The following is a 24,100-nucleotide window of genomic DNA, read 5'->3' as shown; positions in this document are numbered from 1 at the left end:
CTGAGTTGTCATTACTGGGTTTCAATTTACATACACTTTTAAAGAGTATTATTGATTTGAACCGGTAATTTGCTCACAATATCATACAATAATGGAATGTTACAATTACCTGAATTATATAGTAAGTATATGGAACCATAATTATACCTGATGCTCTCCCTGGTAAAGTCAACTGTTTTCCTTCTCTTGGGCATAGCACCAATGAAAGACTAAAGCCAAGTAACAGTGAACGGAACATAAAACGATTAACCGGCATCTCACAGATGTCAGCACCATCAGCTTTGCTTATGGTAACAGGGAAGGTGAACTCCCTTTTCTAACTTAGTTTTTATAAATTGACTCCCAACTGAATGAAAAAACTATCCTATGAGTTTATTTTCTTTATGTTTAGAAAACCAGCTGCTAAAATGCTCTGAGACACTTTCGAACAAAAACTCTCACAGATTTCTTTCAAAATGTCAGTATAAATAGGAGTATAATTTGATGTTTCCATACACAGTCATTACAGAAATTGGAACATGTGGTATAAATTCAACAAGAAATCAGAAGAGTGGCTTACAAAACATAAACTACTTATGACAGTAAATTAATTATTAGCTCCAAGGACTTTTTTTTTGCAAGCAGGTATAGGGTCATTTTGCATCAAAGAACAATAAAATGATTTCAATACATTTCTGCCACTGCTATCAGATATAAATTCATGATACCACAATGCATTTCTTCCAGTGGAATACTACAGGATCACCAGGGTCAAGTTCACCTATAGATGAGATGCACCTATCCTACCCTCTTTGCCCCCAAGTACAGGCCTTGTACTACAATACTAGTAATTTTAATAGCATTTGTTCCTTTTCATTAAATATAGTACAAATGTGTTTCTTCATTTTTTGGTGAGAGTAAACATGCTTTCTACTTAGCTGTATTTCTTTAGACCTTACTAGTCCAACCTGAGTAATTCAGATGGGGCTCACTTTTTAGTCAGATCAGTCAGTAAGCATTTATTAATCACCTACTATATGCTAGGCATATAGCAAAAAGACAGTCCCTGCCTTCAAGGAGTTTATGTTCTAATAGATAAGACAATAGATTGTTGTGTTTGTCCATGATATCAGGGAAATGATGACAGGACTTGCAGTTGACTTGGTTTTGAGTGAGAGAGGGCTGTGCAAGGTCTCACTTTCTCCTCCAGAGCCATCTGGATCCAGGGGCCTGATACTCAGCAGGATGACTGGAGATGGACCAGGATGCATTGGGAGACCTTGGCCTTTTTAGGCTAAAGCCTTTTCATGTACTCACTTAGAGTGAGTTAACAGCCATGCAGTGAACAGGCCTCTTTAAGAAATGAGTCAAGGGATGGCCCCTTTAATTAGAAAAAAGAAACAAAACAAAGGGAGGGAGGGGGTAGCTAGGGGGCACAGAAGATAGGATGCTGAGTCAGAAAGACATCCTCAAATCTGGCCTCAGATACTACCCTGCACAAGTCATTTAACCCTGTTTGCCTCAATTAACTCATCTGCAAAATGAGCTGGAGAAGGAAATAACAAATCATTCCAGTATCTGTGCCACGAAAACCCCAAATGGGATCACGGAGACCAGACCCAACTGAAATGACTGAACCACAACAGCAAGAAGGGAGGAAGAAGGTAGCCAACAAGGGGACGTAAAGGAGAAGTTCAGAGGAGTGTTGCCTGCTAGGAAATGAAGAGATGGCTGGCCTGGGTGACTTCCTTAAATGGAAGTTCTGAGAGGAGTCATTCAATCAGAGAGAGGCACCTTAGGACCAGAGGATATACTTCAGGGGTATGAGTTTCAGGGCTGAAGTGATCTTCCAGGTGAATAGATTTCTGGTGCATGATGGAGCAGTGCATATTAAAGAACCTGCAAAAACTCAACCAAAGAATCATGTAGAGTTTTATAGAGTAGATTCACAGCACCACAGATCTGAAACTGAAAGAGATCTTAGAGATCATCTTGCCTGCCCCTGTGCCCCCGCCCCGCCATTTTAGAGAATAAAATAAGAATTTGTTGTTCAATCGTTTCAGCTGTGTCTGAGTCTTCATTTGGGTTTTTCTTGGCTGAAGTGATTTACCATTTCCTTCTCCAGCTCATTATACAGATGAAGAAAGTGAGGCAAACAGGGTTAAGTGACTTGCACAGCGTTACATGGCTAGTGAGTGTCTGATGCTGGATCTGAATACACAAAGATGAGTCTTTCTGACTCCAGACCCAACACTATCTACTGTGCCACCTAGCTGCCAGAGAAGAAAAAAGTTTAGTGACTTGGCCAAAAGCAAATCAGTAGTAAGTGGCAAAGGTAGGATTTGAACACAGGTCCTGGGGCTCCAAGTTTAGTGTTCATTTTTCTGTACCATGCTGTCTCCAGAAGCCAGAGGCTGACTGATATCAAACTTAGCTTTTTTTTTTTTTTAACTTTGTGAGAGATTTCTCAAGTAAAAAAGAATTGAGTTAATGAAAAATTAACATGAGGCTGCAAATTCTGAGATTATACAAGGCGAAAGCATTGCTGTAATTGATAATTAGTTCAGAAGATAAAGTAATAAATAATGCCATCAGAAATGGGAAGATTTGAAAGCTGACCTTGCTGAAGCAACCACAAATGTGAGGAGGACTTAGAAATCCTCATTGGCAAATGACTGTCATCAGCTGGGATCAAAACCTCAAAGACTCCAATCCTCTCTGTATCTTTATGGAAGCACACCCCTTTTTTTGCCAAAAATATTTGCTATCTCACACAAAGTCGGAAATAACAAATAATAGCCTTGCACCATGATGATCATAAGACAAGATAATCTCAAGGGAATGAGAAGCCACATCAAAGAAGGGTTCTGGCCAGCCCAAAATCACTAACAACTCAGTTCATGCAGTCACTTCTTGGCAGGGCTACAGTATCTGAAGGGAAGATGTTTATTTTTTTCTTCAAAACATCTTTTCTGCTCATCTTGGAGGGAGTGGGGGCGGGGGGAAAGGTATACAAAATCCAAACCTTGAAATTGGTGATTAAAATGTAATTACTATGTTCCCCTCATTGGCAAAGAACTTAGTACTCCATCTCCAGACTTTTTTATAGGCTTCTTGTGTCATGGATTTCTTGCCCTCCTTCAAGAACAGCCCAGGTGCTATCAATGGGAAGCCTTTTTATACCGGACAGACTGCTGGACTTTGGAGTCAGGAAGACCTAAATTTGAATCCTGCCTCTAAAATTAACAAACACCTTGGGTGTGCAGCTACGTGGCACAGTGGGTAGAGTGCTGGACATGGAGCCAAGAAGACCTGAGTTCAAATCTAGCCTCAGACACTTACTAGCTGTGTGACCCTGGGCAAGTCACTTAGCTCTGTTTGCCTCAGTTTCCTCATCTGTAAAATGAGCTGGAGAAGAAAATGGCAAACCACTCTAGGATCTTTGCCGAGAAACCCCAAATAGAATCATGAAGAGTGAGACACAACTGAACAACAACATGAACTTGGGCAAGTCTGTCAGCCTGAGTTTCCTCATCTATAAAAGGGAAATTAAAATTGTACCTACCACCCATAGAATGCTTAGTATCAAACAAGATAATAGTAACAGCTATAATAATAATAGATAGCATTTACATAGTGATTTAGGGTTTGCAAAGAGCTTTACAAGTATTATTTCATTTCAGCCCTGTAAGATGGGTGCTATTAATATCCCCATTTTACAGAGGAAGAAACTGAAGCTGAGGAAGATTCGATGACTTGCCCAGGGTCACAAGTGTCCAAGGCCAGATTTGAACTCAGGTCTTCTAGATTTCTAGGTCCTCCACTTGATCCACTTTTCCATTTAATGTTAGCTAAGTTATTAATAATTCTATTATTATCATTTCCTTCTCAAGATATCATATAAATACACAAATATATGCCACATCTCCTAGTAGAATTCATTCAGCCAACAAAAATTCACTAGAATTTAAATTTGTTGTGAATAAGGATCTTTGCCTCCCTACGACTAAGTACGGTGGATTACACATAGTAGCTGCTTAATGTATGCTTGCTGAATTAGGTTGGCAAAATGTAATTAAATGAATGACGACCGCAACAATTTTTATTTCTAGCATTTTGAGGGCTATGTGCATAAAAGTTCTATCCCTTCCAAACAGCAAATAAACCCATATTTACATCATGTCGTCAAACAAGCAAGCCATAACATTTGGTCTGCAAAGAAAATGGACATGGTAGACATCTTTCTAGGCAGTATTTGTTTGTGGGCACTTAATAAAACTCCAACACCATCAACAACAGCTAAATTATGTATGTGGCCCAGTCAACCCTGCCTCTACTCAGCAGGTTGTTCGAATCAGATTATTAACTAAGTTCTCTGTTTTCAGTCAAAAGTAAACCAGTTTCCACATTCCTGTTCAAACAGTTAATAATTTACTATATGGAACTCAAAATTAAAAAAGAAAAGAATGACAAAAAAATAAGTTTTGGGGGAAAAAAATTGGCCAATATGGTAATATGTTTTGCATGATTTCACATGCATAATTGATATCATATTGCTTGCCTTCTCAGTGGATGGGGGAGGGATAGAAAGGAGGGAGAGAATTTGGAACTCAAAATTTCAAAAGAAAAGAACACTTTAAATAAATAATAAAATTTAAAAAAATAAAAATTTGCCATGGCTTATAGTCAAATTTGGGGTATTTTCCTCAGATTTAAAGCTCTACTCAGAAATGACTAATGAAATGGTGTCAGAAAAAGCTTACTAAGGCTAAAACAATAATAAAAATACCCTCCTGACTCATCCTTCCTCCTGTGTCCTTGTGCTGAAAGGGAGAAGTTGCAAGATGATTGAATCTACAAATACAACCATCAGATATATTAGTGACTGAATTTTGCTTCAACTTCAACTGAGTACCAGCTTACCAACAAGGCCTTATAGAAACAAAGTGAATAATAAATGACTACTAAATTTAAGTGGATGAAGAAATAACTTTCAAATTTATGGAAGATTACAAGGTAACATGGGAAAACTTTCCTAGGTTTTTTCAAAGACAACTGCCCTTGGTTTCATGGAAATTGTTATATTCCTGGAAGTGAATGTGGAAGTCACCTTCTTCTTCTGACCTGGCTATGCAGCTGGTACTTTGAGGTGCAAGATGACACCTTCAAGCCTTCAGCTTCTATGGTTGATAAGTGAGACAATGAGTTACTGTTTTTTCTTTTTCCTGGAAGAACTAAATTTCAAACGAGAGGGGGGAGAGCCCCAGACAAAGCTGGACCTATTTTTGAGTATTAGCTCTGACTAATAGTAGCTGGGTGACCACTAGGAAGTCTTTGAGATAATTTATAGGATGGAAACAATAATATTAAAAAAAATTTACCCTAAACTTTATGAAATTCCTACTGTATCTCCTATAAACTCTACACTAGATAGCATTGAGAAGGCATTGTGGTGCAGTGGAGAGGACTCTGGACTTCGCAGTCAGCTGATTCCTGGATGCAAATACTAACTTTAAGGCTCAGTTTATCTGTAAAATGGGGATAATATCCATAATAGCTATCATACAGAGTTGTATGGGGAATCAAATGAATAAAAACTTTATAAAATGTAAAGTGATATGTAAATATTATTTATTACTGTATGTATGTAAATATTCATTATATTATTACAAAGATGAAATAATCCCTGTCCTCAAGGAACTTACAGGCTAATAAAGGGATAAGACAAGCAGTAGCAGCAATAGCTTTCACACCATCTTTCGGAGCATGTGTGTGTGTGTGTGTGTGTGTGTGTGTGTGTGTGTGTGTGTGTGTGTGTGTGTGTTTTAAGAGACTGACTGAATCTCTTGTGCCTCTTGTCTCTCCCCTTCACTCCTTAATATCCAATCAGTCACCAAGTCCTATTTCAGAATGCTTCTCTTCTCCATCATAGCATTTGGCACATGTGGGGACCTTTAATCTGCATACTTCTTGCAGATAACTCTTTATAAGCAACTCTTTTTAAAAAAAATATCCAAGAAAGATTTCCTAAAGCAACAGGTGAAAAAAAATTAAATGCTTGATAGTCAATGACTTTCATAGGTTTTCTTTATGAAAAACCTGTGCGTTCCTTGGAGGATGAAATCTAAATAGCTATACATTCAAGGCCCTCAACAGTTTTGCTATACTCTACTTATTCCAGTCCTATCTCCCTGTCTACTTAACCCAACCTCTACTAGTAATCAATTAATCAGGTATTAAAAAAGCACTATGCTACCATCTGTGTGACACAGCAAAGTAGTATAAGACATAATCTCTCCCTACACATAATCTTTACAAACACAAACCCTTTGCTGCTCCAGTGAGGCCTACTTCTTTATTGTCTCTTGAAAGTGGCATGGTGATCCTGTGTGCCAAACTTGTGTTCAGACTAGTCTCCCCCACCCCCTTGCCCCCCAAAAAGGCAGTTGATGTGTTCATTCTTTTGTTTACACTGCTACCACCTTCCATTGACTTTCCTTCCCACCATAATGGAACCACCCCTCATAACAAAGTGCATTTGAGCAAAACAAATCAATGCTTTGGCCATGCCTGACAATGTGTGTCACTTTACACTCATATAGTCTACCATGACTCTGCCGGGGGTGAGAGGCAACCTTCATCATTGACTCTGGCTATTCTCCCAATGCTCTCCTTCCCACTCACTAGGACTACTCACATTCCATCCTCGATGGTCTTCTTCCTTGGGATCTTTCCTGACTAGTCTAGCCTACATTTATCTTTCCTTCTCTGAAATCTTATAATCATAAACTTTACAGTACATCAGGGACCCTTGTATAATGATTATAGAGGTTTATATTTATTATAGCTTTACTTATACCATTTTGGGCTGTAGTTATAATTTATTTGATACTGAGTTCTTGGTCAGGACCACAACCCCCCAATTACAACACTATTTTGAGGGGAAAAATATAATCCATCTAACCACATGGTTTCTAGGAGTGCATTGTGGCAAGAAGCAAAGACTGACTGTATATGGAAATCTGGCAGTGCCCCACTCACACCTGTTCCTCAGTGGATGAGGGTTATGGAGAATTGCATGCCAAGAAACCCTCCCAGCTGCTAGGGAGACTAATGCAGAAGCATTACGGGAATGAAGCCAGGTCTCCTTGTCCCAACCTCATGGGAGTCTGGTGTCTTACTGCGTTTTCCCTCCTCTCTCACTGTAAGAACCCTATCTTGGATATCATAAAGACCCATAACTAGAATGTTCTCTTTCCTGGTCTCTGCCTTCCTTGGAGCCTCTGCTAAAATTCCACCTTCTACAAGAAGTCTTTCCAGGATTCCCCTCAAGCCAGCACCTCTGATAGCATCTCCAACGTATCTTGTAAACATCTCATTTGTACATAGCAGTTGTCATGTTATCTCCCCATCAGATTGTCAGCTCCTTGAGGGCAGAGACTATTTTTGCCTGTGTTTGTATCCCCAGCACAATGCCTGATGCTTAATAAAAGGTGCGTTGATTCACTGACAGTAATGCTCAGACTAACAAGAGACAAAAGCCTCTATCCAACTTTTGGGCACACAGACATTTTCCAAATGACTCATAGGACAATCACACCTGGCACGTACACAGAAGGTCTTTGATCTCAAGCTCTGGGCCAACATCATCTTATTGAATTCGCCAACGCTGCCCTATAGTTAATGCCAGGTATCATGGGCGCCATTCGATCATGTGGGAAACAGGAAGAGGGAGCTCAGCGAAGGCATTTTGGATAGCATGCTGGGATTGCAAGGATGCTAGATCATAGCTTTAGAGCCAGAAGAAGGGACCGTGGAGGCCATTGAGTGTGAACTCCTCATTTCCCAGGGAAGGAAACTGAGACCCAGAGAGAGAGAGGGAGAGAGTAGTTTACCCAACATCACAACAGTAATAAGTGGCAAAGGCAGAATTTGAACCCAGGGCATCTGACTCCAAAGCCAATGGTCCTTCCACCATAGCAAGTGTCATGGCCTGGAGCTGCCACTTTGGAAGTGTGACCTTGACCAAGTCACTTCCTTTCAATGGGCTTCTTTTTATTTCCTGACCTATAGAATGAGGACTTTGGGCAAGATGAGATTTAAGGCCCATTTCAGATCAATAGATCAACCAATCAGCACTACGCTGGAGAGGGATTAGATCTATGATTTCACTGATATGGGGAACTCTTGGGAGAGGAAACTCCTTTCCCAATGTACACTGGCAAGTCCTCCACAATCTATAGTCTTAGAGAGCTGCCTAATCCACTGAAAGTTTAAGGGACATGTTTAGGATCCCATGACCAGCATAGTATGTGCCAGAAGCAGGCCTTTCTGGTTTTGAGGAGAGCTCTCTATCCACTAGGCCATGCTACCCCTCAGGCAATGGGGGGGTACAAAGAAAAAAATGAAACAAACTCCACTCTCAAGGAGGTTGACTCCCCACCCAGAGTGTCACCTTTGGCCCGTACTGTCATGTTGTTTTTTTTTTGAGTTGTTCCCAACTCTTGGTGACCCCATTTGGGGTTTACTTGGCAAGATACTAGAGTGGTTTGCCATTTCCTTCTCCAGTTCATTTTACAGATGAGGAAACAGAGGCGAACAGGCTTAAGTGACTTGCCCAGGGTCACACAGCTAGGAAGTGTCTGCGGCTGGATTTGAATTCAGGTCTTCCTGACTTCAGGACTAGCGCTCTATCCACTGTGCCATCTAGCTGTCCATACTGCAATTGTATCTGCTTCTATTTAAAAGAAATGAATATGGACTGGAAGAATATCAGAAATGTTGCCTTTATACATTGACATCATCTGTCTCATAAAAGTAAATGTTAGTATCATAACATAGCACATAGAGGAGCACACTGGGTGGCAGAGATCTGGCTAAGCACCATAAAGATTAGAACATTATTTTTTCTTGTTTTCCTTCTCATCAGGGTGAAGATGAGCTCTATTTCCTTCTGTTAGATTTCCATCCCACTCCTACCACCTAGCAAGAACGCCTTGGAACTTGGAATGAGTCTAAGCCTACGTCTCTTAAACCAACCAGAGACATATGCGTTGTTTGTTTTGGGGGTCAGAGATACATTTGAGTTTTGAGTAAGCATTCGGGTGTCCAAATCCTATGCTTGCTACTTACTCAGCATCTGGTTCATCTGGCTTTCCCTATCAGAGCTATCTTGAGCAACCCATAACGTTGTATAGCTTTCTCTTCTGCCCCACAGGATTTATCACTTCAACCTACAGTAGTTGTCTCCTAGAGAGATAGGCATGCAGGGCTACATTGCTTCTCCTTCTCCCCCACATCTAGTCTCACTCAGCAGACAAAGAGTAGGGTGAGATTGGGTTTTGGCAGCTCCCACTGTGACCACCCAGTCAAGTCCAGCCTTTAGAAACAGACCTCTCTATTCTGAGTCCAAACATGGTAGCATGGAAATGGCCCTGAGAAGCAACAGCTTCTAATTCTTGGATTAATTCATTGGAACACCTGGCTAACAGCTGGCAGGAAGCATGAACTTAATCTTGATTGAACAGAAGCTGCTTCAGTTCACGCCTGTTGAAAGCACTTATAGCCTTATATTAATACACACATTAGGCTCTGAAAGCATATGCTCTTGGTGCGCTGAGCTAACAGTTATTCATATAAATAAGAGTTTAGTTATTCAGATACATAAGAGCTTAGTTAATATAGAGAACCCATGAATCACTACTGAGTAATCTTTGGAAAATCACAGTTCTAACCATATTACTTCTCTGCTCAAAACATATCAGTGGTTCTTCACTACCCTTTAGATAAAATCCAAATGTTTTAGTATGTCACTCAAATCCTCCACAACCTAGCTTCAGCCTCCCTTTCCAGGCTTACCTCTCCTTAGGGACTGCATACAATCTAGCCAAACCGAGCTAATACTGTTTCCCAAACATGTTCCATGTTTTCCTGCCTTCCTGTCTTTGTTCATCCTATTCCCTCTGTCTGAAATAGGATCTCAGATCTAGAGCTAGAAGGCCATTTAATCCAGCCTCCTTGTAAGTGATTTGCCCAAGGTCACAACGAAGTGGAATTTGAATCCAGATGTTGCTTTTTCCCACTGTTATCATGCACCTTCCTGATCATTTGTCTCCATTCCTGGCAGTAAAAATAGTATGAAAGGCCCAATTCAAATATCATCTTTTTTCTTCATCTTCCTAATCAGAAGGAAATCTTCTGTGCTTATTACAGACACTAGGTGGTGCAGAGGACAGAGCACAGGGTTTGGAATCAAGGAGACCTGAGTTCAAATCCAATCTTAGATACTTCCTAACTGTGTGATCTTGGGCAAATCAGCTAGCCTTGTTTGCCTCAGTTTCCTTATCTGTAAAATGAGCTGGAGAAGGAAATGACAAATCATTCCACTATCTTTTCCAAGAAAATGCCAAATGGAGCCATGAAGAGTTGGAAAAAGGGTCGAATTCAGCCAGTTTGCATCAGTTTGGTAGAACCAGTGCCTAATTTTAGGTTGAGTTCTGTGAACCAGTTGTTAGCGGGGGTGGGGCCTGCGCCCACCACATCAGTGGCAGGGGCAGCACCTCGACTGGGTTCCGTGCGGAACCAGTTGTTAATTCATTTGAATCCCACCACTGGTTGGACACGATTGAACAACATACCTCCTCTAAATTCTTTATGTCCTCATCTGTGCCTTTTCAATGACACTTACTATATTTGACGTTGTTTTTTCATGTCTCCTCTCCCTCACTATACTATGTCTTATTAATTTTGTGCTCTAATAGCATAGAGCAGAGTACATATAGTAGACAATAAAGAAATACTTCTTGAGGACTGAGTGAAAATGTTGCTTTATTATAGATTTAGAGCTGGCGGACAGCTTAGAGGTCAAAGTCTAATCATTTCATTTTATAGATCAAGAAACTGAGGCCTGGAGAAGTTAATTAATTAAATGATTAATTTAGCTAATTTATTAATTTATTTTTGCCTCCTGCTTTAGCTGTGGGTTCAAAGGAAAAGAAAAATATGTAGGAGAGAGACTTTATTAATAAAATTCATCCCCACCAATGCTATTCTCTCTTCCTCAAAGTTGTCTTAACTTCCTTTCTGAGACTATCCCCATAGTCTGTGAACCCCTCTAGTTAGTGAGCCTGACAGAAGACTCAATTAAGTCACGATTAGAAATTCCTTTGGGAAGGAAAGTCAGATAGAACATTGAATTCATTGCTTACTGTTGAAAGTTTTAAAAGTTCAGTAAATTAATAGGCTTCTTTTCTCTTTTATTTTTGTTCATTCATTTTAATTATTATCCTCTGACCCACATCTCAGAGACATACCCCTTGCTATTCCTGCTGCTGAATTTCAGGTGTTTACTTTTAACTTAAGAAGCGTTAGGATAAAAGAATGATGAAATGGAAGTAGGGGAGGGCAAGCAGAGAAATTCAGTTGTAATTCTCTTATACCATTCAAAGCACACCAGGAATGTTCAAGCTGGTAAGAAGACAAAATTCTATCATGAAAGGAGAGAGAAAAATGAAGCGGAGGCTGTCTGGCCTGGAAACATTCTGCCATAGAAGTACAAGCTCTCTAATCCAAAGGGAAGTTGAAGGTGAGCAAGGAAACCGTCATTTCCAAGGGCAGCTGTTTTACTATTTTAGTACTAAACATGGCAGGAAGGCCTTTCCTTCTCTTGATTAAAGTAATGTTGGGCGGCATCATGGGGCTTGAAGCCAACAGTCAGTTGTTTTCATTTAACCACATGGGACAAACACCAATGCTGCAGATGCTCACTATGTGCTAGTCATTACTGCTTTTAGGAAAATAAAATAAGATAAAGCAGCCAGCAGGCTTTGGACTCAACCATGTGAACAGGCTTGTGGCATTGCCTGCTGACACGAAAGCGCCATTGATTGACGAGGTTCAACAAATAGCCCAGTGGGCTACATGCCCATGGACAAGATCATGCAATTAAGCCAGTGTTGTAGACATTGACTTTTCTTGTACTCTTTTTGGAAAAAGCATTTGGTATTGCTTAGTGAGGAGCTTTGCCAGACAGACCCAGGAATGGAGTATATGAGTATCATACCTGATGATGACACACTGGTTTTCTCTGTCAATAATCATATTTCTGTACATGTTGTCAGCAAGTGCATAGATATGAGGTGGATTTTCATACTGTGCCTGGAGAGGAGGAAAAGGGAAAGGCATCCATGATACATCAATCATAAAAGCACATTTTAAACATGAGACAGAACCAGAGACACTAGTGACTTGCCCTAGGGTCATGTGGTCAAACAGAACAAAAAATTACATTGGAAATATTCCTTTCTCCTCTCTGCTCTAGAACACACCTTTATTCAGGTCAGGTTCTTGCAATTGTATGTTGCCAGAAAGGCCAGAATTTGACAGCTCCCTGGTCTTTGTCAACAGGAGAGATGCAGCAGAGTCAAAGGTGGAATTTGACCCAAGGCATTTCTTTTTTGAAAATTGAATGGCAGGAATCCCTAATAGGCAGATATGATTCAGCCTTGAGACATGACCAAAGTCTTCAGATATTTTAATGCCACACCCTACCACTTAAAGCCACACCTTGGTGAGAGCTGCCCATTAGTACTGCCCACCTATGGCCTTTGGGCTAAGCTAAGCTGGAAACACTAAGCTGTTTATGAGAGCCAGCACACTTGGAATACTCTAATTTTCTTGAAGAGATGAGCTGAGAGCCCTTGAGACCCTGGAGGAGATATGGTGTGGGGGAGGTGAGGTGGGAGTTAGGTGGAAGGGGTGGGGCTTTCTATGAGGAAGAGGGGGTGGTAGTCTCAGGGAGCAAACTGGTTTGGCCGGTTTATTTTATCTCTAGTGGGTAGCTAACAACTGGGACTCAGTTGCTTTGTGCCTCCCAGTTTCATGGGGCCTCTTTGTTAGCCTTCAAAATGGAAAGAACTCAGTTCTCCATACCCAACCAAATTCTCCTTTTCACACTGACTTCCAAAACAAAACAATACCCCCACTCAATCACAAACATGCTTTGAATCACAAACTCCTAAATCCAGGACAAAGAAAGAGAATCTGGACTAAGAGTCAGGAGATCTGGGTCACCAGCTTAGGCAAGGCCACAAGCCCTTGGATCCTGTGTCCTCATCAGTAAAAAGTGGATAACAATCTCTGCCCTTTTCTCAGGATAATAGGGAGATTTAAATAACGTGACCAGCATTAAAGTGTGAAAAGAATCAGGTGAACAGTGGTGTTTCTGTCTCTCTCTCTCTCTCTCTCTCTCTGAGTTCTCTCTCAGGTTTGGATAGTAGAATTCTTAATTGAAGAAAACTCCCTCTATCAAATGGAGACAGCTACTCACCAGTAACTTAAGGTCTTAAGAGACTTTGCCTGGGGCACTTAGAGATTATGTAACTCACCCAGAGTCACAAAGTCAAAAAGGCTGAATTTTCAAAGCTCTGCATCCAGGGCCCCTTGTGAACCAACTACAGGTTGGTTTGAGGCTCTGGGAAAGCTAAGGCCTTCCACTTCAACTGAAGAATTTGCGTGGGCCATCTTTTTGATTATTTTCGAGGGATCAGCATCAGTGAAAGCCCTAGAGCTTCTGCCCTAGGAAAAAAAAGGAGGGAAGCAAAAAAAGGACGGCAGAAAAAAAGAAAAAGGGTGAGGAGGGGAGAGGAAGAAGCAAGCAAGTCTAAAGGGGAAAAGGAAAGCAAGTGAACCAAGGAGTAAAATACATTTTTTTTTCCCTGAGGATGTCTCATTATCCACTTCCTATGTCCTATCTTATTTGTTTCATATTTTATCTTACTCTACCTACCAGTTTAACTGCTTTTATGTGGAATGCAGTTTAAATGGGGTGCACACTAGCATCTAGAAAAAAAATTCATCCTTTGTGTACGAAATAGGAACATTTAAACATAGCCCAATCCTACTCTGAAATGGCAAGAGGGCTTTTTTGTGATTTAATTGGAATTGTTTAGTAATAGTAAATTATATGATTTAAGACTTTTTTTTGGTGAGGAAAAGGGAGTAACTTGTGGGGTAGAAAAAACATTTGAGCCAAAAGTCAAATTCCACTGAGCTTCTTCAGTTTCAGGAGGCAAGGTGGAGCAAAAAAGAACTTGGAATTTGTAGTCAGAAGGCCTGATGTCTGATTCCACCTCTGCCACTTACCTGGGTGACATTAGGCAAGTCACAAACTCCTAATCTGAAAAATGAGGAGATTGTATCTGATGACCACTGACATTCTTTCTATCTTAAATCTATTAATACCACACAAACTAAAGCCAAACTGGATAATACTATGTTTTTTGTTTCTAATACTACAGAAATATACATTTAAGGTCAAACATTTTATCTAATTGAACTGTCCAAGCTAAGGTGATGCATAGGAATAAGTTCATGTAAACGTAAGCATATTTATACAATACAATAGAATACATCCTGTTAATGTCAGGGAAAAGAACATCTGCATTATAAAGCTCAGAACATCATGATCATTTATGGAATGTTACTTACAGCTCCTTGGTACATTTCAATTTCCTTATCCCCAAAGTATGGCATCTGTTTGAAAGGGTTGACAGAAATTAATACAGAACCAATATATGTCTGTATTTACATTTCGTTAAGGTCCATAATTATGAAATCTTTGAAGTGAATGCTCTCCCACCCCCAAGAATATTATTGATCTGTTTTATTCATTCGTCCTATTATTTATTGAACATTGCTTTTTTCTTGAGAAATCCATGTGAAAAATTGGGCAGCTGAACCTCAGTGTCACAGAATCATAGAGATAAATTTGGAAGGGACCCCTGAGGCCATCAAGTCCAACCCTATCATTTTAGAAAAGAGTAAACTGAAGTTAGAAGTTAAATGACTTACCCAAGTCTCACAGATAAGAATCAGAGTCAGCATTTGAATTTAAGAAGTCCTGACTCAAAGCCTAGTAGTACTCTATCCACTGTGCCACTAAGGACTCTGGGAATCAGCGGTCCTAGCCCTGGCTCTGCTACTCACAAGCCTTAGATTTACAAGTAACTTAATCTCTACTTTATCTATCACCAGCCCTCTTTGACTCCATAAAATTAGAGTGAAATTAGATGATGGGAAAATGCTTTGTTAACTGTAAAATGTTATACTATCTCAGATGAAAATAACTTGAGACAAAAGAAAGTCAATTATTTCATGATTAATAGTACTTTAAGGCCATTAGGCAACATCCTTAATGTCAATTCATGCCTAAGATGGCAGTCCATATTTATTGGTAAGCTTCCGTCAAGTCTCCTAGGCGAGCCAAATGTCTCATCTATCTCTCTGCCCCTCATTAATTAGCCAAATACTTGATGACCTAACAATAACTAAGATATATATATATATATATATATATATATATATATATATATATATATATATATAGTGTCTTCAAGATTTGCAAAACACCTTATAAATATCATCTCATTTTGCCCTCACAACCACCCCTGGGAGGCAGGTGCTATTATTATCCCCTTTTTAGGATAAAGAAACTGAGGCTAAGAGAGATTAAATAACTAACTTATCCAAGGTCACACAGCTAGCTAATGTCATTTTTTGAATTCAGACTTCCCTGATTCCAGGTCCAGTATTATACCAACTATTGTCGTTGTGGTGGTGGTTCAGTTACTTCAGTTGTGTCTGACTCTTCATGACACCATTTCTTGGCAAAGATACCGGAGTGGTTTTTGCCATTTCCTTCTCCACCTCATTTTATAGATGAGGAAACTGAGGCAAAAAGGGTTAAGTGACTTGCACAGGGTCACACAGCTAGTAAGTATCTGAGGCTAGGTTTGAACTCAGGAAGTTGTCTTCCTGACTTCCGGCCTGGCACTCTATTCACTGCACCACCTAACAGCCTCATAAACATTAATTGCTAGTTAGGGACGGAGAACACAAATACACAAAACCCCCTCCAAATCTGTGCCAGCCCTTAAGAAATTTATATTCTTCTAAGGGAGATAAAATATAATATATACAGAGATAATATCTTAAATCACTATTGAATAACTCAGATTGAAACGAGGAGGGTCAAGCATCCAGAAACTAACCATTAAACATCCCAGTGATAGATAGCTATAGACAAAAGAGGGTGGTGTGGAGTTCAGTGGCTGATGGGATCTTGCAGAGTGATGAGGTTTTCCCAACAAGATTTTGGCCTAAATTATTTGGATAAGCTTCTGAATTCTTTGTGTGTGGTTCTGTCTATAGATCTAACCTGGAAGGATGGACACAGTTAGTCAGTCAATAAGCACTATTAACCACCTACTATATGCCAGGCATGTGCCTTGGGAAAACCAAGAAAGGCAAAAACAGAGTCTCTTCTCTCAAGGACCTTATGGTCTAACAACACAAAATAATTATGTATAAACTAGATATAGACAGGATAAAGAAGAAACAAATAAGATAATAACTGGACACAACCAACAGAGGGAAGACACTAGAATTAAAGGGGATCAGGAGAGGCTTCCTGTAAAGATGGGATCTGAGCTGGAACCTGAGTATTCCAGCCTTAGGAGACATGGAGATGGGATGTCTTGTGAGAAGACCTCCAAGGAGGCAATGTCACTGACTCACAGAGTACTGTGTGGGGAGGGAGGAGAGGAGTTAGATGGGAAAAGAATGGAATGGTAGAAGGAGGCCAGGTTGTGGGGGCCTTGAATGCCAAAGAGGCTTTTACATTTGATCCTGGAGGTGAGGGGGAACCATGAGTTTACAGAATAGGGGGACAGACACTGTCAAATACTGCTTGTTAGGAAGATCTGAGAGCAGAGTGGAGAGAGGCTTGAGGCAGGGAGACCAACAAATAGATCATTGCAACAGTTCAGGTATGAGGTGATGAGAGTCGGCACCAGGATGGTGGCAGTACCAGAGGAAAGGAGGTGTATGTGAGAGATGCTGGGAGGTAAAATGGGCAGGACTCTATAGACCTATAGAATGTTGGGGGTGTGGTGAGAGAAAGCAAAGTGGAAAGCTAAGATAACCATCAATATAATCCAATCACTCCCACTTCCCACTACATAATTCAGGTGGTCCTTCAGAAAGATCCAGATAATTGCCTCAACCCACTGGTTAACCTTTACCTGTATAGGTGTGGCTTAAAAGTATAATTTGTAAAATGTGTTTTTCTGTGATGCAAGGTGCACCATGCCAAATGATGCTATCCAATTCAATAGAATTTTAGACTGGAAAGAGTGCCTCATCCAATCCTCTCATTTTACAGATGGGCAAATTAAGAATAGCTAGAAGGAGTGGGGTATGGGAGAAGAGTACTGGATTCAGAACCAAAAAAATGTGGGTTCAGCGCTGGCTCTATTATATAATAGCTGGATCACCTTGGGCACTTCACCCTTCTGACTGTACATTTGGAAAATGGGTTAATAACATTTGTATTACCCAGCTTCCAAAGTAGTGAAGAAAGGATCCTGTAAACTGCCCAAAAAACTCTATATAGATGTAATATATTAGTATTCTAGATAAGGAAACAACCCTAGACAAGTGAAATGAGTTGGCCAAGGAGGACCTGAGGCAGCTGGTGGCTCAGTGGATACAGCTCTGGGTCAGCAGTCAAGAAAACCTGAGTTCAAATTCAGCCTCAGATACTTCCTAGCTGTGTGACCTTGGGCAAGTCACTTCACCTCTGTTTGCCTTCATCCACTGGAGAAGGAAATGGCAAACCACTCTAGTATCTTTGCCAAGAAAAATTTGTGAAGGGTTGGAAATGACTGAACGACAAGGAAGACACAAAACTTGATAGTAACAGAGCTCTAATAACCCAGGTTTTCTGATTCAGTCTTTCTACTGCATCACCTTGCCTTCCTCAAATCTAGAACAGGAGGGAAGAAACAAATAACATCAATTTCTGTCAGCAAAGATTACTTTGTTTAGTTCTCTGGTACTTCATTGGGTTCATCTTGTTCCACTGACTTTGGGAAGGCCTTCCCCTCTTGGGGTTAAATCTTCCATCTGTTCTCTTCGTATTTGCACATACCTATTTATACATGTTGTCCCCCTCATTGGATTGTAAACGCCTGGAGGACTGGGACTGCTTCTGCTCTTTTTTCTATCTCCAGTGCTCAGCAGTGATTGGATGAGAAAACTGAGGCAAACAGGGTTAAGTGACTTGCCCAGGGCCACACAGCTAATACATGTCTGTGGCCAGATTTGAACTCAGGAAGACGAGCCTTCCTGATTCCAAGCCCAATGCTCTATCCATTGTGCCACCTAGCTGCCTTGGACAGGGTTAGTGCATCCTATTATGCCATTAGCTTTGTGACTTTGGGCCTTTATTTCCTTATTTATAAAGTGGGAGTGATGCTCAAATTACTTACCTCATAGGATTGTCATAAGGAAATTGTTTCTTAAATAATACTGAATTGGTATTATATATGGTGCAGATAGGTGGTGCAGTGGATATAGTGCTGCTCCCTAGAGTCAGAAAGACCTGATTTCAAATCTGGGCTCAGATACTTACTAGCTGTGTGACCCTGAGCAAGTCACTTAACCCTTTTGCCTCAGTTTCCTCATCTGTAAAATGAGCTAGAGAAGGAAATGGCAAATCACTCCAGTGTCTTTGCCAAGAAAACCCCAAATGGGGTCACAGAGATTCGGACACAACTGTAACAAGTCAACAACATCACTATAGTCTGACTCCCTGCATTTTCACTGGCTGTCTTCCATGCTTGGAATGCCCTCCTTTCTCATCTCTATTTCCTTGCTTTTTTGGATCCCATTTTCTCCAAGAAGTCTGTCCTGTTCTCTCCCCCCACCAAGGCTAATGCCTTCCCTCTGAGATTAATGCCAATTCACCCTGTACATATCTTGTATGTACACTGTTGCATGTTGTCTGCCCTATTAGACTGTGAGCTTTTTGAGGGCAGATGTTATTTTTGCCTTTCTTTGTATCACGAGCACTTAGCACAGTACCTGGCACATAGTAAGCACTTAAGTGTTTTTTGACTTGACCTATGCACAAAGTCTATAAGCCCTCATTTGTAAATATTTCAAAGTGCTAAATATAACTTGGAATTGGTTAAGTGCAAAAATAGCCTTGATGGAAAGACGTGCTGAATATATAACACTGAGTGACTTTCACCAGTAACTGGTGTTTGCAGCCAAGAAGCTAGACATTAAGTCATTCCAAGCATGTCCAGGGAAAGCCAGACAAGTTCAGTGGGGGGGGGGGGGGGGGGGGGGGTAGGGAGGAGAAGAGGGACTGTAATATTTCTCTCACAGAATGCAGAATTTAAATTTCAAGAAGCGTGACAATTTTTCCAGGAAACAAATATGGAGGATAGAGCACGCTTTTGTGAACATTAACAGCTGAAATGTTGGATTTTGTTAGTAAACAAGGTCAGCATTTTCCCAGTCAACCCTGCTCTGATGTGGCCCAAAGAAATGGCCATTCAGAGGGGAAGCATTAACAAATGATTGATTCAAATGCTGATCTTCAATAATAAAAAAGAATGCCCTAGGAGAAGAGCTGCAGGGAGCAGTTTCACAATTTAATGTGAAATCTAATAGATTCTGGCTTTAACCATTAAGGATTTAAAAAAAGAAAGAAAAAAAAGAAAAAAAAACTAATCCAAGCTACTTATTACTTTAATACAATGCTGCTCTATCATTCCTATGATATGTTACCTTAACAGAGAAAGCAATAAAATAAGCCTTTATGTAAAGAAAATATATGCTGCCAAATTATTGGTATTATTTTATAAACACCTATGGAAGTTATTAAGATAGTATGGAATCAGGAGACCTGGACCCAACAACACCTATTAGCTATTTGACCCTGGTCAAGGCATTTGACTTCTTCTGAGCCTCAGTTTCCTTATCTGTAAAATGAAATACTTGGTAAACCTTAAAGTGCCCCATAGAAACAGGAGTTATTTTTATTTTCAGAAGGGCTGAAAATTTTTTTTTGTTGAATGGGTCCTAATTTCTATAGAATAAATGTTAACTGCGTGAATGAGAAAGATGGGCTGTGTATGTGTCAAAGAGCAAGTGGTAACTGATGAAAATCCAATGAGGTCCATGAGCATCTGCATGTAACCAGGAGAGGATGAGGAAGGCCTCAGGGGCACTGGGTGGAAGCCCTACAGAGAGCTCATTATGGGAGGATAAGGATGGGAGTCACACAGGCAGGTCAGCATGGATGGCTTGTATTCTGCAGCATTACAGGAATCAGAGGTGCCTAGATTTAGAGCTGGATGGGAACTTGGAGGCCAGTCTTCTCATTTTAGACATAAGGATCATGCTATTTAGTTGTGTCCTACTCTTTGTTACCCCATTTGCGGTTTTCTTGGCAAAGATACTGGAGTGGTTTGCCATTTCCTTCTCCAGCTCATTTTACATATGAGGAAGCTGAGGCAAACACAGTTAAGCGACTTGCCCAGGGTCACACAGTAAGTGTCTGAGACTAGATTTGAACTCAGGGAGCTGAGTCTTTCTGACTCAAGACCCACAGTTCTATCTACTGTGCCACCTAGCAGCCCATATAGCCGCTCTAAAATCCATAGTGTCACTAATATTCTCACTCATTGTTGACCAGAGCATTCTGGGAAATAACAAGAAACTGTATGAAAAAAAGGAGCTAAGTTGTTCATGCTATTTGACTGAGAAAGAAATCCCACTGCTTGGCATATATTTCAAGGAAGTCAAAGAAGGAATTTAAAGACGTTTATATACCAAAATACTCGTAACAGCACTTTTTGTGGTAGTAAAAAACTAGAAAGAGAGTGTGTCCCCACTGATTGGATAATGGCTAAACATTGTGCTACATAAATGTAACAGAGTATTCTTGTGCTGAAAGAAACTATAATTGTGAAGAATTCAGAGAAACAAGAAGAGTACGAACTGATGCAACAAGGGGAACTAGGAGACAGATACAGTGAACACAGCAATGTATATTAAAGGAACAATAAAATAAAACCGAATTTTATGTAATTAATGGCCAATCGTGGTCCCATGCAAGAGATAAGTATATGGTCCTTTTCACTGGAGAGGTGGGGAATTATAGGTACAGAATGTTGTATACATTGTCAGAGCCAGTAGATGTGTGGGTTGGTTTTATTTTAACTGTTTCTTTTTCTTTGTTACAGGGGAAGGATTGCTTTGAGGCAGAGGTGGAGTGGGAAGAAAGGAAGAAGGAGGGATGTATCTGAATACAAAAAGAAAATGAATCAATAAAATTACTCCCAAAAGGCAATAGTACTCAAGTAACTCGTTTCCTTTTTCATTGAGAATTCAATACCAAGGTGGGCACACACTGGTGAACACATTCTTAGTCAGTAGAAACTTAGGCAATTATAATGAAGGTGCATACTTTAGCCCACAGAAATGAATCATGGTTTCCATCCTGCTGTGTAAACTCAAAGAGCATGCCTTGATAAGCAATCCATCAGGAAATATTTGAGAGTCCACAAACTCTAAGGCACTGTGCCAGAAACTATGGGGGGGTAGAGGAAGATGTGAAATACAAAGACAAATAAGACCAGCCCCTGACTTCAAGAAACTTATGATCTCCTTGGGGGAGATAATTACTGTTGGGAAAAGAGGTGCTACGCAGCTTCCTTCTCACTATAAGAATAACCACCACTGTGGCTACTGCAGGAGACTGTGGAGGTTCAGGGGAGCCACATATCCAGTCATCCAGTATTCCCTTTTGCTGAGCTATCCATAATTGTAGCTGACGTGCTGCTTTTATAGGCTGTTCTGAGAACTTAACCACTAGAGATATATGGGAAAATGCATTCCCATTTCTAAACAGCTGACTTGCAAATGTCCTTTCAGGACACAATACAGAAGTACAGGCAAAACTGTAGACCCCTCAGCAGCGAGGCCATTGTGTAAGTGGCCAGTACTATGCCATGCAAATGGGCAGATTTCAGTTTTTTGAAAAAAGCAAATCAAGACGTAAGCATGATAACACCCTAGGAAAGAGCCAAGGCAAAATCAATGACTTGTAATTTGATTAGTTTAAATAAGTTTTTAAAGATCATAGAATCATTGATTGAGCCAAAATGGCCTCTCTAATTTTTCAGATGAGGAAACCAGAAAAAAAAGTGACCAAGATCACATAGGCAGGAAGAATTTAAATTAAATTAAATTCAGGTCCCCGACTCAGGTCCATAGCATCACAAGAGAATAAGGTTCATAGAAGGTGCAGTAGGAAGAGAGGGGGGAAGATGATAGTGACCAGGAAAAGGGTAGGGTGGAATTCATCATGGATGCACTGTGAATCACCTTTGACACTGATTTTCCCAACTGCTGTCCTGCATGATCTGGATGTCCAGGGCAGACAGTTCATCCCTCATCCTGGGATAAGTGTGGTCTTGTGATACCCAGATGGCAGCCAGGTGGGCCAAGTGAGTGCAGTGAAGTGGGGAAGGGGTGGCCTCTCAGATTTGGCTCTGGGAAGGGATGACCCTAGGGGAAAGGAATTATACCACCCTGGATGTTGGGACACATCTGGGACCCAGCCCCAGTCCCAAGATGCTAGCTCCAGCTAGTCTAACATCATAATGAAGGTGACTCAAGTTTGCATTAAAATTCCACATTGCTTTTTAAAAAAACTTTTTTAAAAGTTGCCTTTGGCGTGCTGAAAAGTGAGACACAAAGAAAGACAAGAATTTTAGGTATTCCTTGGAATACATTTGCTGCTGAGGTTTCCTTAGACAAACATAAGAATGCAGAAAAATTGGCAATTTTTTTGGTATGGGATAATTTTGAAAAACAAAACAAAAAAAAAACATGCAAATCTGACTTTTAAAAATATACACATTTGTTCCTGGACTAAAAAAAAAATGAGATTACCTCTGTTAATTCCCTGAAAAAATTTTCAAACCTGGAAGGCCATTAACAAGATGTTATTATGTCTGTAGGGTAGAAAAGAGACTCCCTTTATCATGACTCCAATTTTTTTTTTCTCTGCTAGCAGCCCAGACAGCACCAGGAGGGGGGAATCTGAGTGCTCCTTCATAGGAACACTAGGATAACCCATGACATCTCTGACATGGTTCTAGATTAAAACCAGCTGATATCAGTGCTGAAACAAAGCCTTTGTATGCTCTAGGAAAGGCCTAAAAATTGGTTGCCTTCACTCCCACACCCCAGCTTTGAAAAGTGAATTCCTCGTGTCCCTTAAAAAAAAAAATCAGTCAGAATAGGAAGAGCCCTGGATTTGGAGTCAGTAAATTTGAATTAAGATCCTGCCTCCTTTGGTCATTAGCTGTGTGATCTTGGGCAAGCCACTTAACTTCCCTGGTCCTCAGTTTCCTCCTCTGTAAAATGAGGGGATTGGTCTTCTGAGGTCCCTAACAGCTCTACATCTACATCTACATCTAGCATCTACATGACCTTGTGCTATATGCCAAACATATAATAGGAGTACTGTGGTAGCCCAAAACTAGAAACAAAATGGGTACCCATTGATCAAGGCCAAAAGAACAGAATATTCTTTTGTGGTGAGAAGTAACAAATGAAGAATTCAGAGAAAAATGAGAAGATTTCTAAGACCTGATGCAGGACAAAATAAGCAGAACCAGGAGAACAATACACTTAATAACTTTCATTTATGAGGTAAATGAAAATATTACTAAAAGGAAGCCTTAACTCTGAGTAACTGAAAAACCAGTAAAGGCCTTTGAGAAAAGATAATGAAACATACCTCTTTCTTCATGGCAGAAAGGTAGAGAATCATTAGAATAGAACACTGTATATACTGGCCAATGTGATCATCACATTGGAGGTTTTTATTTAATTGCTATTCTTTGTCAGAGGAGAGTGTTAAGAAGGGGGTAGGAGCTAAAATGATTTAAAGATAAAGGATGATTTAAAGATAAAATGTATTTTTTAAAATGTTTTTCTTGGGCAATATTGGGCATAAAGGATTTGAACATTACATGTGTGACTTGACATCACAAAATAAGTGCCATGGAGAGCAGAATTTTCTGGCATTAAAGTCAAGTGAATTTTTAAAAAGTTATTTTATAAGGTTCCTCATTGTGCAACTGGTCCCATCACTTCCTAGCAAACAGAGGGAGAAGAAATGGAATTAGTGTTAGATTTTATTATATTTTGGGCTTAAAGATCACTGTAGGCAGACTGTAGCAATGAAATTAAA

The 24,100-nt window shown here is 40.2% G+C and overlaps 1 protein-coding gene across 1 annotated transcript in view; it reads right to left on the bottom strand.

The window, feature by feature from the left end:
• Positions 1-24,100, bottom strand: part of MYO1E (myosin IE) — a 232,909-nt gene that overhangs the window by 118,085 nt on the left and 90,724 nt on the right. The window contains exons 3-4 of the mRNA XM_036735924.1: positions 14,467-14,556; positions 12,041-12,135 (exon numbers count right to left, since the gene is read on the bottom strand). Of these exons, the coding sequence (XP_036591819.1) occupies positions 12,041-12,135; positions 14,467-14,556 (185 nt within the window). The remainder of the gene's footprint in view (positions 1-12,040; positions 12,136-14,466; positions 14,557-24,100) is intronic.

This window comes from Trichosurus vulpecula, chromosome 8, assembly GCF_011100635.1.
Source record: "Trichosurus vulpecula isolate mTriVul1 chromosome 8, mTriVul1.pri, whole genome shotgun sequence".
In the NCBI taxonomy this organism is placed as follows: Eukaryota; Metazoa; Chordata; class Mammalia; order Diprotodontia; family Phalangeridae; genus Trichosurus; species Trichosurus vulpecula.
Note: the sequence above shows the minus strand (reverse complement) of the source record. Positions and strands in the feature narration are given on the sequence as shown.